This window comes from Bombus impatiens, unplaced genomic scaffold, assembly GCF_000188095.3.
Source record: "Bombus impatiens unplaced genomic scaffold, BIMP_2.2 scf_0899, whole genome shotgun sequence".
Lineage (NCBI taxonomy): Eukaryota > Metazoa > Arthropoda > Insecta > Hymenoptera > Apidae > Bombus > Bombus impatiens.
The window spans coordinates 291,679-305,173 of NT_177318.1; the positions used below are offsets into that span (position 1 = coordinate 291,679).

General features: G+C 35.4%; 1 protein-coding gene across 3 annotated transcripts in view; it reads right to left on the bottom strand.

Moving 5' to 3' along the window:
* Window positions 1-13,495, bottom strand: part of LOC100740069 (heparan sulfate 2-O-sulfotransferase pipe) — a 113,443-nt gene that overhangs the window by 60,788 nt on the left and 39,160 nt on the right. For all 3 annotated transcript variants that reach the window (XM_033323316.1, XM_012390910.3, XM_003492912.4), the window contains exon 2: window positions 12,219-12,367. In XM_033323316.1, coding sequence (XP_033179207.1) covers window positions 12,219-12,279 — 61 coding nt within the window. In that variant the 5' untranslated portion in view covers window positions 12,280-12,367. The remainder of the gene's footprint in view (window positions 1-12,218; window positions 12,368-13,495) is intronic.

Below are 13,495 nucleotides of genomic sequence, written 5' to 3' on the forward strand. Positions count from 1 at the left end.
AAATTTTACCGATCGTATAATAATCAATATCGAAACGTTGGTAAACAGAACCGTATAGTGTTCGAGATACGTTTCGAGAACAGGGACGAGAAAAAGAAGAGCGCGAGAGCAAGAAAAGAACGACGGTTGCTGTAAACGGAGCATCGTTTCCGCATTCGACCAGTATCCACGATCGCAGAACGAGTCGCCATAGCTCATTCTCGATCTTGATCCTGACCATGAAAAGGGCACGGCGCACACGGAGCACATACCGCTCGGACGTATTACGAGTTGTGGCCGCACGATATTATCGCGAACGAGAGGTGCGAACGTAACTTCGCCAAGAAGTGAAAATCACCTCGTTAATCTGCTCCTCGACTTATCTCGCAAGATCGTCCATTGCTTTCTTCATTCGGTCGCTTCCTCTATCGTTCTCTTATCTACTTCACTTTCCTTCCTAATTATAATTATCGATCAAAACTGCTGAACCATTTTAACGAGCATGATTTCGCGCTGCTTGTTCTTCAAGCGAGAAAGAAAGAAGATCGTGCTCTGATATTACGTGTAATCTTCGATGCAGGATTCTTTCGTGAACATTAATGGTTCTATATATGGTAGCCGGGTTTGAGAATTTCAGAAAAAGTAGAGTAGAGGAAGTGTACAGTCGGTCACGAAAGTGTACTACGCGCGCCTATAGAATTTTCTGCATTTGATCTGTCAAAAGACATAACGTTTGTCACAGAGTCATTTGCATCCGCGTAGAATGCAATTGCCTCTAATGTGTTTCCGAAGGGAAGTGAGGAAATTAGAACGTTTAACTGAGAAGAATCTCGGGATACGAATATATCAGAGATTAGAAAACCTTTAATATTTGTCATCACTGAAGAAATAGTAGGATATTATTTATAGGATATTGCATTATATTATTACAAATAAAAAGAAAGAAATATATAAAGAAGATAATAATATAGCATTAAGCCTATTATTTCTATGATCTCATGTAGATATACCAAGTAATTTTTGTAACACTGTATTTTATACCTCTTTATTTGTTTTATTTTCAGAAAGGTGAAAGTGAATAAATTGTATTACATTGTGAAAATATGTCTTAATGTGCAAGAATATTAGTAGAGAACGTGTAATAACGTTCTTGCTGTAATATTTTATGTTTAAGGGATATGTGTTGAAGATATAGAGAAACATTACGTAACTTGAACATTAAGTTAGATGATTTTGAGTTTTCTTTTTGCCTCTTCTATCGTTTCGATAATTCACTTTCGAAGACTTTATGTGTTTATTAAAAGAAATGAATTATCTTAACATCGGATCTCAACGGGAAGATCAGATTTTAACACGAAGATTATCTTCAGCTATTGATTTTCATATGAGAAAGAAAGCATTTCAAGATATCGTAGTATGATATTACGTGTAACGAAAATCGATATAGATACCTTTACGAGCATCTTAGACATCATGGCCTTTCGTAGTGACCATCTAAATTTGACAGAAAGTAAAAGAGATAAGATAAATATACAAATAAAATCGAATGACTTTCAGCCCCCTGTTCCCATTTTATTAGGGCATGTCAGATAAGAGAAAGATATAAGAAAATTGCAGTTAACATGAAATGATTTCGAACCGTGGAAATCAACTTTCTAAGAAGATTTTGTTAGCAATGCTCTTTCACTTGCTAGTCACTTGCGTTAGAAATGATGAGCGTATTTTTCTTTCTATTACAGCATAAGAATTTTTATCACTTTCTATTTATTCTTATACACTCTCTCTAGTAGTTTATGTTCTTAAAAGCATACGAACGCTTACATTTTCTCATAGATGTACATGAAGGACATGACAAACTGTAATGTAATTTCGCTGATAAAACATACTACGAACACAAGAGATATTTTAGTCGAAAGAAATACTCTAATTCAACATATATATTACTTTGTATCTTCTTTCACGTTTTCATGATTTCATCTATCTTTGTTGTTTCTCATTTGAGTCGCTTCTTCAGTAATTTCTTAATTCTTCTCTCTTTTCAAATGTTAACTTCGCGAAGAAACAAATGGATCGACATTGTGAATTTACTCCGATGGTCGACTCGATCTTCCGGATCTTAATTGTGACTAGAGAGTAAGAAAATACAAAGATTTGACAGGAATTTTTTCGGATCGTTATCTGAATCTGCCTAATCTCAAAAATATATCTAAAAATCTAAATGTTCATTTAAATCATTCTAAAAATGTTCATTTCTCTTCCTCTGAATTAGCAACATAACAGATTGGACGTTATCTCTTTCATCAAAGAAAAAATTAGTAGGATTAATTTACATTTGATTGACGAGAAACACCATAATCATTAATTTTACCTATGAAACTTTATAGTTCGAAGATTAACTTCGTAAAGGTCAAAGATATGACTTTCTGCGATGACAAAAAAATATTTTATTCGATGAAAAATGTCAGAACATTTCGGTAGAGAAGAAATTTATTGGGAAGTGTTATTCGTTAAAAATTTCTTAAAAAATATAAAATCAACGTCCATTTTAGTTCCGATGTTTTCTAATTTCAATAGATCGCATTATTTCCATGATACGTTACGTTATTTTCTGGAAAATTTTACCAAGTATGTGAATAAAAAAGTTTTACAAGAAAACTAACTATTGTTGTTAGAAAGATACCGATAAGGTAATATAATTTAATATTTTCTTAAATTTCGACTTGCAAGTCTTGGGATTTCATTTTAATTAAATTTAGTTTCATCTTAAAACACGATAGTATGAAATCTCATTCATATCCATGATTAATTTAACATATATTTTAGATGCAGCCTTAATGTCGTTTATTGTAATTCTGAGCGAAGACGACTGGCTATGAAATACTATTAAAGATTATCTCAAATATGATTATCATGGAAGCTTAATCAACTCGATCGTACGCAATTAAAGCAATATCTATTCTGTCTTCTTCCGCTTACAGTCTTAATTGCAACCGAGATAGATTCGTTTGCTGTTTCTTCACTCGCTTCGAAACATTTGTCTCTGTTAAAGTAATCGCAGTGTAATCATTTTTATGTCATACTTGTGTAAAATATAACCAATATGAAAAATCAACTTTCTATAACGATGTCACTAACAAATATATAAATATTTTCAAATTTCTAAAATCTTCGATACATTTCAATCTTCCATTAATTTTTTATTTTACAGTTCACAAAGAATATCTTTACGAGTATTCAATTTCTTCAATTCCGATTAACAACTAATTAATCAAATTTATACAAGCAAAATTTCATACATAATTTGCTTCTCTCCCTTTAATACTTTTCATATTTCCTACATAATCTACCACTCTTTTAGAGCTCTGTTCCTAACACAAACGAAATATCGACGATCGTCGTCAAATCGCCAGCAAAAGCAAGCATCGACGTTAATAGAGAAATCCATTGGAAATTAACCAAAGTTTCCTACAGGCTCGCCATCCTGGATCAAAAGTTAACGACTATAGGCTGCTCTTCCGCGCCAAAATAACACCCTTTCGACCACCAAAGGCTACCACTCTACTCACATGACTTCCTTTCATACAACACCTTCCCCACCATCACGCACGATACGCCTCAGGAGCTTCATCCTCTTCAGCAGCTCGCAAGAGAAACGCGATTGAACTTTCATTTCAGACGGGTATTCGCCAAGAACCGCTATTAATCCATTTCTCCGTCTCGAAGAGATATTTCATTCCGTTTATTCTGCATTCTGCCCCTTTCTTCCACTCGAACGTCATTCCCTTTCACTTCTCTCGGCCACCTGCGAGACGGTTTATTTCGCCGGAGCCTCTTCTGCATTTTCTACGGGCTAGAGAGCGACCGTGATTTCCGTTTTCTCCTTGGTGAACGACCCATCGCTCGATTATCCCCTGGATTTCACGCGCTTTTCCTCTTTTCGAAGCATTTTTTTTTTTTTTGTCTCCTCCCCCTTTCTTCGGGTTACGTTCGCTTCTTTACGGTTCCGACTCATTTTCCGGCTCGAGGGAGATAAAGCTGGAATTTCCTTTCTGAGTGATGGATAACGAGGACGGGGTTGAAGGATCCTTTTTGTTCGTTTTTTATACGGTTGCTGGATAATTAATCCTTTTGGCTGTGATACAAAGTTTGAAGAATACGACTGTCGAAAATAGCTTATAAATGTTACCATAGGTATAGGATTAGTCAATAATATTAATTTTAAATTAAATATTCGCAGAGTATAAAATATCGTTTGAAAAGTTACGAAGTGAGGATTTTAATACGAGATCGATGTAAAAAATGTTCAAGGAGTTGGGTGAAAAAGTTCGTGGATAGGTCGTCGTGTGACGATTAATGTCTTTATTTCGGGCTAAATGTATTCATGCTATAAAAGGGTATTTCTTGCAACTGGGCCAAGCCATAACTTCAACGTGACAGAGGGAACATGAAAATTTCACTAGGCAAACATAAACTATTTCAAGCGACGTATTTTCTGTGACAGTGGAACTGTTTCAAAGATCGAGTAAATGTTCTCATATTTATTTATATCGCAGCCTTCGCACATTTTCCATGTTTCATCAGTGGAAACGATATAGGAAATAATGTTCACGATATGAAAACCACTACAGTGGCCTCAATAGACTATAAAGTTAACCCTACGATTAAACCTTAACTCTACCACGATCTTCGAGTATTTATGTTTCAATCTCGTTCCAACGAGCAAGAATATCCTTAACATTTAAAAAAAAAAGGTTAAAACGTAGATATATGAATACCAATTCTTTCATATTTTCTTGAAACTTGACGATATTTTTTAACGATAGAAGGGCTCGATCGTATCGAACACGAGCCAAAAACGTAGCGGTATTTAAAATATGGAAATATGTTTTAAATATTCACTCAGCGAAAATCATATTTCATCTAACGGAGGAAATGTCGCTCTTTCTGTCAATTGATTTTCGTCTATTAAAGTATGCAAGACAAGGGAGACATAAATCAATCGATTTCATTGATGTCGATTATAATTAGAACTGAGCTAATGTTTAATAGAATTATTGATTATAATTAGCACGAGTCGTACAAAATTATCCGCATAGTTATATTTTACAATATCTGCTCGATTGATCATACTATAGGAATAACGTCAAATTTCAGGATGTGATCAGCGAACGGAAGCGATTAGTGAGTTCTTTAATAGGTTCTTTTACTTTTTTTTTCTCTAAAATTGTATGTATTATTCCGTATCTTATCCCTCGAAGCTCGGAAGATATTCTAGTTACAACGAAATATTACTCCTAGCTCATTTTAATACCATTAGATCACGCGGAGTCAACTGATGAAAGATTAACAAGAACCTCTGTTCCTTATTCCTGTTTATTGGCCTTGCCTACAGGACGTGACGTGGTTCGATGCATCTTAGTCTTATCTCATTAATGCTTCTCTTATTCGTGAACCTGACATATTACGTCTTGATTTTGCTGTGACATCCAACCTGTTCTATAAATGGACTTCTTATTCAATTTAAGTAACTCGTATACGTGTAAATGTGACAATATCGATTCTAATAATTTTCTTTTGAACCAGTAACATCGTAGTATGTATTAGCAGTGTACTTTTCGATGATTTTAATTTACGATCAATAGCAACGTACTTTTGTCGGACACGTTATCCTGAATCGTTCAGTTATTTTAAATTTCACTTATAGAAATATATATATCTGTATAAGTCGGATAATAGTTTTATTATTAAAATTTCAAAAGAATCAAGTGGAAATAGAAAATCGATTTTATCTTTCTAATTTAGATCGCTAAAAAGCTGCATCGTTGAACTGCTCGATAATATTCGAGTACCTTTTGCACAGTTTGAATTATTCATAGTTACGATAGCAGCTGGAAAAAAGTTGTTAAAAACCGGTGGTCATAGAAACTTCATAAATTTAGATTTTTATTCGTCAAATGTATATTATTATATCCTTTTTATAAGTATAATAATATAATACCAGGCAACGGGTACAATAACTAACGTTAAATCGAACTCGTTCGCATATCACAACACGATCTGGAAAGCGTACTCCGTAAAATGCTCCTGTTCTTCCATAAAATTCATGTTACAAGTTATAACCATAATTCGTAGTTGGTGCCAGACTCTGTATCATATTTATAAATCATCGATCTTTATCTTTCGCCAAAGATAACCGATTCGCTTCATTTTCCTTATCTCAGATTAGTATCAGCCGCGTCCAATTTTATTTGTGAATGAAATTATGCCATCGATTATCTGTAATTTTCAACATGTAAAAGGTTTACTTGAAACGATATCCTGTTCCAGAATCCAAGATATGGAAATTGAGTTCTATACGTACGACTTGTTAATCCAAATACGATTTAAAACGTCGAGCATATTTGACACTGAATAATATTAAATTATGGAATAATCTTCGAATTACCTTGATATTATTGTTTTTAGACTCGAAGAAAATGGGAAATAGCTTCGAGTTTTTGTCACATTGTACAAGTATTGCGCATATTAATTGACAGGTGCATGGATCATTAAAGAGAAACTCCATAATTATGTTTTATTAAGACCTTTTTTGCCGTGTATTCTTTGTTTGTTCTCAGTTTCATGAACGAAACCGATTGTTCCGTATGGAAACGAAAGTGAAACCAATACTACGTCAGGTTAATTGTTACGTCGAAAGATATTTGTAAAATTTGTTACTTTGTACGATTGCTACCGTAGGATTTGTCATTTGAGCAAACAGTTTCGTTATGTTTGTTATGGTTATCGATACACAAAAAATTATTCCTTTTATAATTTACTATTCTTGCAAATGTTTGTGAATGGAAATTTTTTACATCTAACAAATAATAGCGTAGGTAGATTTAAGAAGAGAACACAAAGATTTACATATATGAAAAGAATGATAATTACAGTTCGTTATTTTGATCCAAACTCCAACGACCAACAGCTGCCAGAAATAAATTAGTTAAGTATGTGCGAATCATAAGAAAAATCATTTTCCTTTCAAAGTTTGCCACGAATTATTCAATGCTTTCGATTGAAATATCTTTCTTCGTCGTAAATGACTTCGTTAACGAAAAATACTTCGTTAACGATGATCTTGTTTCATTGAAAAGAGTTCTATTTTAACCCCCTCTCCCAAAGATTACGTTTACCAATCGTTCATATATACCGTGATTCACTTTTTGAAATTATCTTTAATGAGAGTGGCGCACAGTGGAGCCGCGGCAGAAAGGAATTCTTTTCTCATTGACAATAAGTAGAACGCTGGAAACGAGGTCAAGAGATATGAACTCTCCGAGCGAGGCGATGCATCCATTCCCTTCAAGCAACAGTCTAAACTATGATAAAAGGTTTTTGCATAGCATCGCCGTATATTCTGTGTATATTTCTGTAAACTCTACTTTCCCACTTAAATAATTCATTGCACATTTATTATATCGTACGTATTTACATTATATCGTTGCACGCAAAATTAGAGCAACGTTTTCGTAAAATTTATTTTACGACCATCGTGAAATTTTTTACAGTTTGAAACTTTTCCCATATTTATTTCATATACTTGCGGACGAATTATTTTGAAATTATTGCGAAATTCCCACATAATTTACCGTACCGTTAAATTTTTTATAATTCCAAACTCGTAAATTATTGCAAATTTTTGTTATCTTCCCTCTTTAAATTATAAATTAAACTTCCATTTGTCACGTGTGTTTCACAACGCACGTATCGATTATTTTACAGTTATCGCAATCTTTCGTATAATTCTAAACTCGTGAATTATCGTAACTTAGTAAACTGCAATCACTTTTCGAATTTTAATTTCAATTTTCTACCTATCGTCGTACTTTCCCACGCGGATTAACTATTTCACAAATATTAAATTTATCATCAGAGATCCATCGAATAAGCGAATCCAATTTCTCGATCAATCATGCGTGCTTCAAGAAGCAATTACAGGTGCAAACGATTAACCTTCTATGCTTCGTAACGAGTAGTATAGATCGATGGTTCGACAGCATTGGAAATCGTAAACGCTGGTATTTCGAACGATAGCACGATTCTTCGAACATCTACCAGTTCTCATGAGAAGTTCGATGACCTACAACTCAAGTATGCAGCGGACGATGCGAGATCGAGGGAGGAAAGCCGATTCATCAACATCTTCCTGCCCTGCACTTTCGATTTCCGATATACCTTATGAACTACGTATACTTCTGTACGCGTACTTGGAACATTTCTAATTATACGAATTGTACGACCGTTGTTATCTTAGGGGAAGATCGTCGGAAACGTTTCGTCCCATTTCACGCCAGCCACTCGATTATGAATATTTATAACCCGAAGCTATTTCGAGAACTCTGTTCGGCCATTTCTTTCCTCTCCCTTTATCGCTGCCGTCATAACAATAAATCTCTTCGAACAAAGACGTTTCTTTGCGAAAAGAAAAACCTTCGTCTCAGCGAATTTATGCGATGAAAACGGAAAGACGGCTGTTTCTGTACAAGATACTTTCATCTTATAAGAACGACAAATAGCGGATAGCGAACAGCGAATTAGCGGTAGCTACAGGTCAACTCTGAAGGCTTACGTCTGAGTTGATTATATTTTAGTCGAATGTAATCGTATTTTAAACGCTCTGAATATCTAAATATCAAGTGTACAAACGAATGAGTCAAATTTTTCGCCGGAACTGGAAGTTTAGTTAAGAAAGAAAATAGATATAGAAAAGGAAAAAAATGTAGCAAGCTGTTCGATAGGAATATTTGTCGTTGCTGTCTATAAATTTGGCTACCTATGAAGCAGGTGACGAGATCCATCGTGGAAAATTATTTTGTCTTTAAACAAGATGAAATCGTCAGGACCAAGAGACGAAAGACATCGTAATGAGCCTGGTTTGGGACGTCTTGCAGCAGCGAACTTTGGAGTGCTACTTGTTCCGGTCGATGTAACACGTCTTATCCTACATCCACTTCCAATTAGTGGATCGGATACAAAAGTGACTTGACGATTAGATCTCGTCTAAAGACATAGCATTTTATCGCGATGGAATTCATCTATTGCCTGATAGATCGCTTAAAAGTTGTAGAAAGCAAAGGCGAATATCTCGATTGAGCAAATTGCTATACTTTCTCAAAAATAGACTTCGAATTTCAGATTAAGAAATTTGTACACCTGATACAACGTTCAACGAATCTTGCAATCATTCTCCTAGAGAAAAATGTGCGTCGTAATGGAATATTCTTGGCAATTGGAAATTTGAATCGCTTTTTACGATTTCTGTTGCAATTAGTGGCTGAATTCCACAATCCAAAAGCAATATGTACCCAAGTGGACAATGTACTATTTCGAAATAAAAGTTGCATACGTTGAAATAGGAAAAATAGCTTATACACATATACATATCGAATAGAGACGAACGTGAAATTCAACACGCAGATACACAGACCTGTCGAATTTAAAGCTACCATTTCAAAAATTCACGCATTGTCATATTTATCACATCGTTGTAATATAAAGGATGGTTGGTAACTGGTGGTACATGCGGGAAGGGGGCGATTCTACGCGAAAAACGAAATATAGAATAAAACGAAAATATAGAATAAAAGTTTGTTTTTAATTTTTTTTTTTAATTTTTCCATCGAGACAACGATCTACAGTGAAATCCGTTATAACGTACCGCACGCGTACCGAGCGAAAATTCAAAGTGGATTTTCTCGAAAACAAAGCCTCAAAGGAAAAATTGTTATTCTATATTTTCGATTTCTTTTTTCGCGTAGAATCACCCCCTTTCCGCTTGTACTACCAGTTCCCAACCACCCTGTATAACAACTTTTCTGCTTTTAACACGTCTAGAAATTCTTAATTTCTATTACGGAACTTGTGCTAAAATACACGAGAAGCTATTTCAATTTGTTAATTTCGTTACGTGTAATTATGACATTAATACATGCAAAATCAGTTTCATACTAACTAATCCCATATAAAATTTGTGATTCTACGTTATTCAATTTTCATGTTCATTTCCACATTTACACGAATTATTTATTAGTACTTCGAGTTACTATTAATGTACTTTGTATTCGATGCAATGCGCAATTTTAGAATATAATTATTTATAAATTATTCTATTTTGATGCAGCTATTGGTTATCGATGTTATTTATGATTTTCTCATCGTCGTTTAATATATATTCGTATATTATCTATCGGTCAGAAACTATGCCAATCAATTCTATAAATTAAAAATGCAAAGAGCAATCAGGATTACAAACATTTTCGAAAATTTATCTTTGAGTCATTACGATTATTTATTTTACGACGAGTTTTCTAGGTTTCATAAAGCGACATGATGGACTGAGTAAACTGCACTGGTTGTTCGTACAACCCACGTACAAAATCGCGCAACAAACTACCTGTTAAGTTGACGTGTAAAAGTTCCAGATTCGTTTCAACGCGAAACTAATTAACGACGATACACGCGTTTCTTGAACAATTTAACAAACTCGCAGAAATTTAATAGAACTTGATAAGCAACTTTTATTGTACAAATATGTTTCTAGATACGTGTACACGTATTTCATAGCCAGAGAATTAAATCGGCGTGGAAGACATATTTGAAATTCAGATACGTTAGCGAAGATACGTAACTACAGGAAGAAGGCGGCGATTGATCGATGCGATCGTAAAACGACGGCGCAACAAATTGGGAACAGCAGCTGCATTAAAGAGGGAATCAGAACGACGCGACGCGACGCGGCAGATCCGGAGCGGTTAATTAGCGTGTTACGGGCAAACGAGGACCCTGATACCGTTACGTATCTCGCGAATGCGAAATCCTACGAGCTGGAACGATAATGATCTAACGATATATACACACACGCTCCACGCTTTTCCCCTGACTGTTGGCTCTTTGTGCGTTCGCTCTCACACCTTGACCTTCTTCAACCGGGAAGTCTAGCCTCCCTTGAAGGATATTCGCATCCGAAGGACGCCATAATGCGTACGTACGCGTGTACGCGCATTGTGTTTCTACAGTCTGCCAACCAATTTAGGAATTTACGCGATTTATACGATTATGGTTAAATATTTTTTTTCTTTCTGATTTTAATTACACCGGGAAGATAGTTGGGGCGCGAGAATGTACATTTCACATCTCTCAAGACTATGACCCGAGCACGTGTTGTTAACGACAAGTGCGCACGTTGGTTTCTACACGTTTAACATTGTTACCTTTGTATCCTTAAAGCAGAGAACTTTCTCAGGTAATTAGGATCGCTGTTTTTTCGTCGCCTGTTTTTTATCACGAATGGATTAAGGATTTTTATCGTTTCTTCGTTTGCAAATATAGCAAATGTTCGGTAATCGTTAGCGGCGTTCTGTGATGAGATTTATATTCATTCATTTATTCAGTCGACTTCGAAAGTCTGTTACTTACAAGATATTCTGCATTTTAAATATTCAGGAAAATATTTTTGAAACTCATCGATTTGGAATAATCAATTTTGGAATGTAATAATCAATCTCGTATCACCAAAAGTGTCCTCTTATTTGATTCTAACTCTAAATATGTATCTTCGCGCGCTATTGAACATTTCAAAAAAGATTCTTTACTCGATTTTCTAGAAATTTTCATGGGTTTACCAACCATATTCAAGAAACTTATATTTGTGAACCGAACAGGTGGTTCGAAACGAAGAAATGAACGAAGATGAAGTCGTGACGAAAAGAGAAAAAAATTGAAACGGACGTTCTTCTCTAACCATAACAACACAGGATAGCGTGAACTTCCGCGTAAAACAGTTTTGTTTATAAAAAGGCAGAGAGTGTTATTTTAACTTGTAAACTTCGAACATGTTACGGTAAACCTTGTAATTTCTAGCTTTAATTTTCCCAGAAACAATTTATAAAGAAAAAAAATGTTAATGGGTCTACTTGCACTCTAACCTGAATTATTAGTTTCTTCCATGGGAAATTAATATTCCACGATGAAAATGATCAGGATGGTACGTAAGCAACACGTAAAGCGACTTTCTATTCAATTTGGAACATCACTTTCTTGATAAAATATCGCGCGAGTTATTCATCTATCGAATATCTATCGAATCCAACGACAGTTTCAAGTTACACACCAAGTTTCCAACTATGCGTTGGTGCAAATATACAAGTTATGTGACCACGAGAAAGTTCAAAGGAGATGTAACGGAGTGAAAAACTCACCGGATGAGAGTTGATTTGCCGACAGGATCTCGTCTTCTCCAGGTTGAAGGCGAACTTCCATTTTTCGCAGACGCGAATGCAGCTCTCTTGTGTGCAAAAAGAGGAAAAGGGTGCTGGAAATCGCGATAAGAGCGATCAGCTCGATAGTCCTGTAAAAGAATAATCGAATCAAGCAGCTGCTCCTACATAACAAAAAACAACGATCTAATGTTATTTTGCACGTTTGTGATTCTTCGGATTTCAATCGCGTCATTAGCAGCTTGTCTTTTGTTTCCATGTTTCAAGAATGTTCTGGTTCGCTTCTTCGAGTCAGACTTGACAAGAATATATTTGTTCCCAAAGAATCACAAATACGTCTGATCGTCGTAAATGCGTAAAATCACAAAAATTGGCTACTGGTACGTTTCTCGCGTGGCTTTTAAAAATTCCTTACACGTTCATTTAACATTCACAAAAATTTTCTAACGCAAATGAGCTACTTTACTTAGGCAAGAAACTTTCAATTCCGGACGCATTCTTCTAAACGGATTAATTGGTAGAATTGGTTTCGGCAAATATTGACACCCTGTAGCCTTAGATCCGTTAACTTGGTCGATTCCTAATCTCTTTGCAAGAGAAGACTTTCCATCGAGCAAATAAAGGTAGAACGAGAAAACATTCGAGAAACTGTGGATGTCCGTTTTCCCAAAGCAACGTGTCACGAGCGGACCGTCATGTGGGTTGTCGTCGCCGGAGGAAACAGGGCATGGCAAGCAAAGTTATCTGTCCCGTAATTGATCATTCTGTTCGCGGAGATGGTTCACGTGCGACCTGGTTTCAAGCGATCCCACGTCGACCGTGAAAGGACGACCGTCACCGGGGAGATACAAAATTGCGCTCCGATGTTACAGAGAACCCGAACATTTCTTCGTTGCACGCCGTGTGCGGTTTGTAACTTCACGGAACGGCCGTAATTACGGCAAAGGATGACAAAGTAAGGAATCCGGGGGAATTTCCCCCGGGAATGACGACACGTCAAAGCGTCTGTGTGAACAGGTTTCCAGGTGGAAAATTTTAGTATTATTGAAACTCGAATGGTTTGAATTACGTTAAAATGCGTATAAAGAAAATTCAATTTTATATTGTAGGTGTAATCATACTGCCGACCATAAGCAATAGAGCCACTTTATATATAGTTATATTTGGAAAAGACTTCATTTAATATTTTATTTAATACAATAGGACATTTATTACATTTATTGGAAAAATGTCCGTTCAATTTTATTTTATTTAGTATT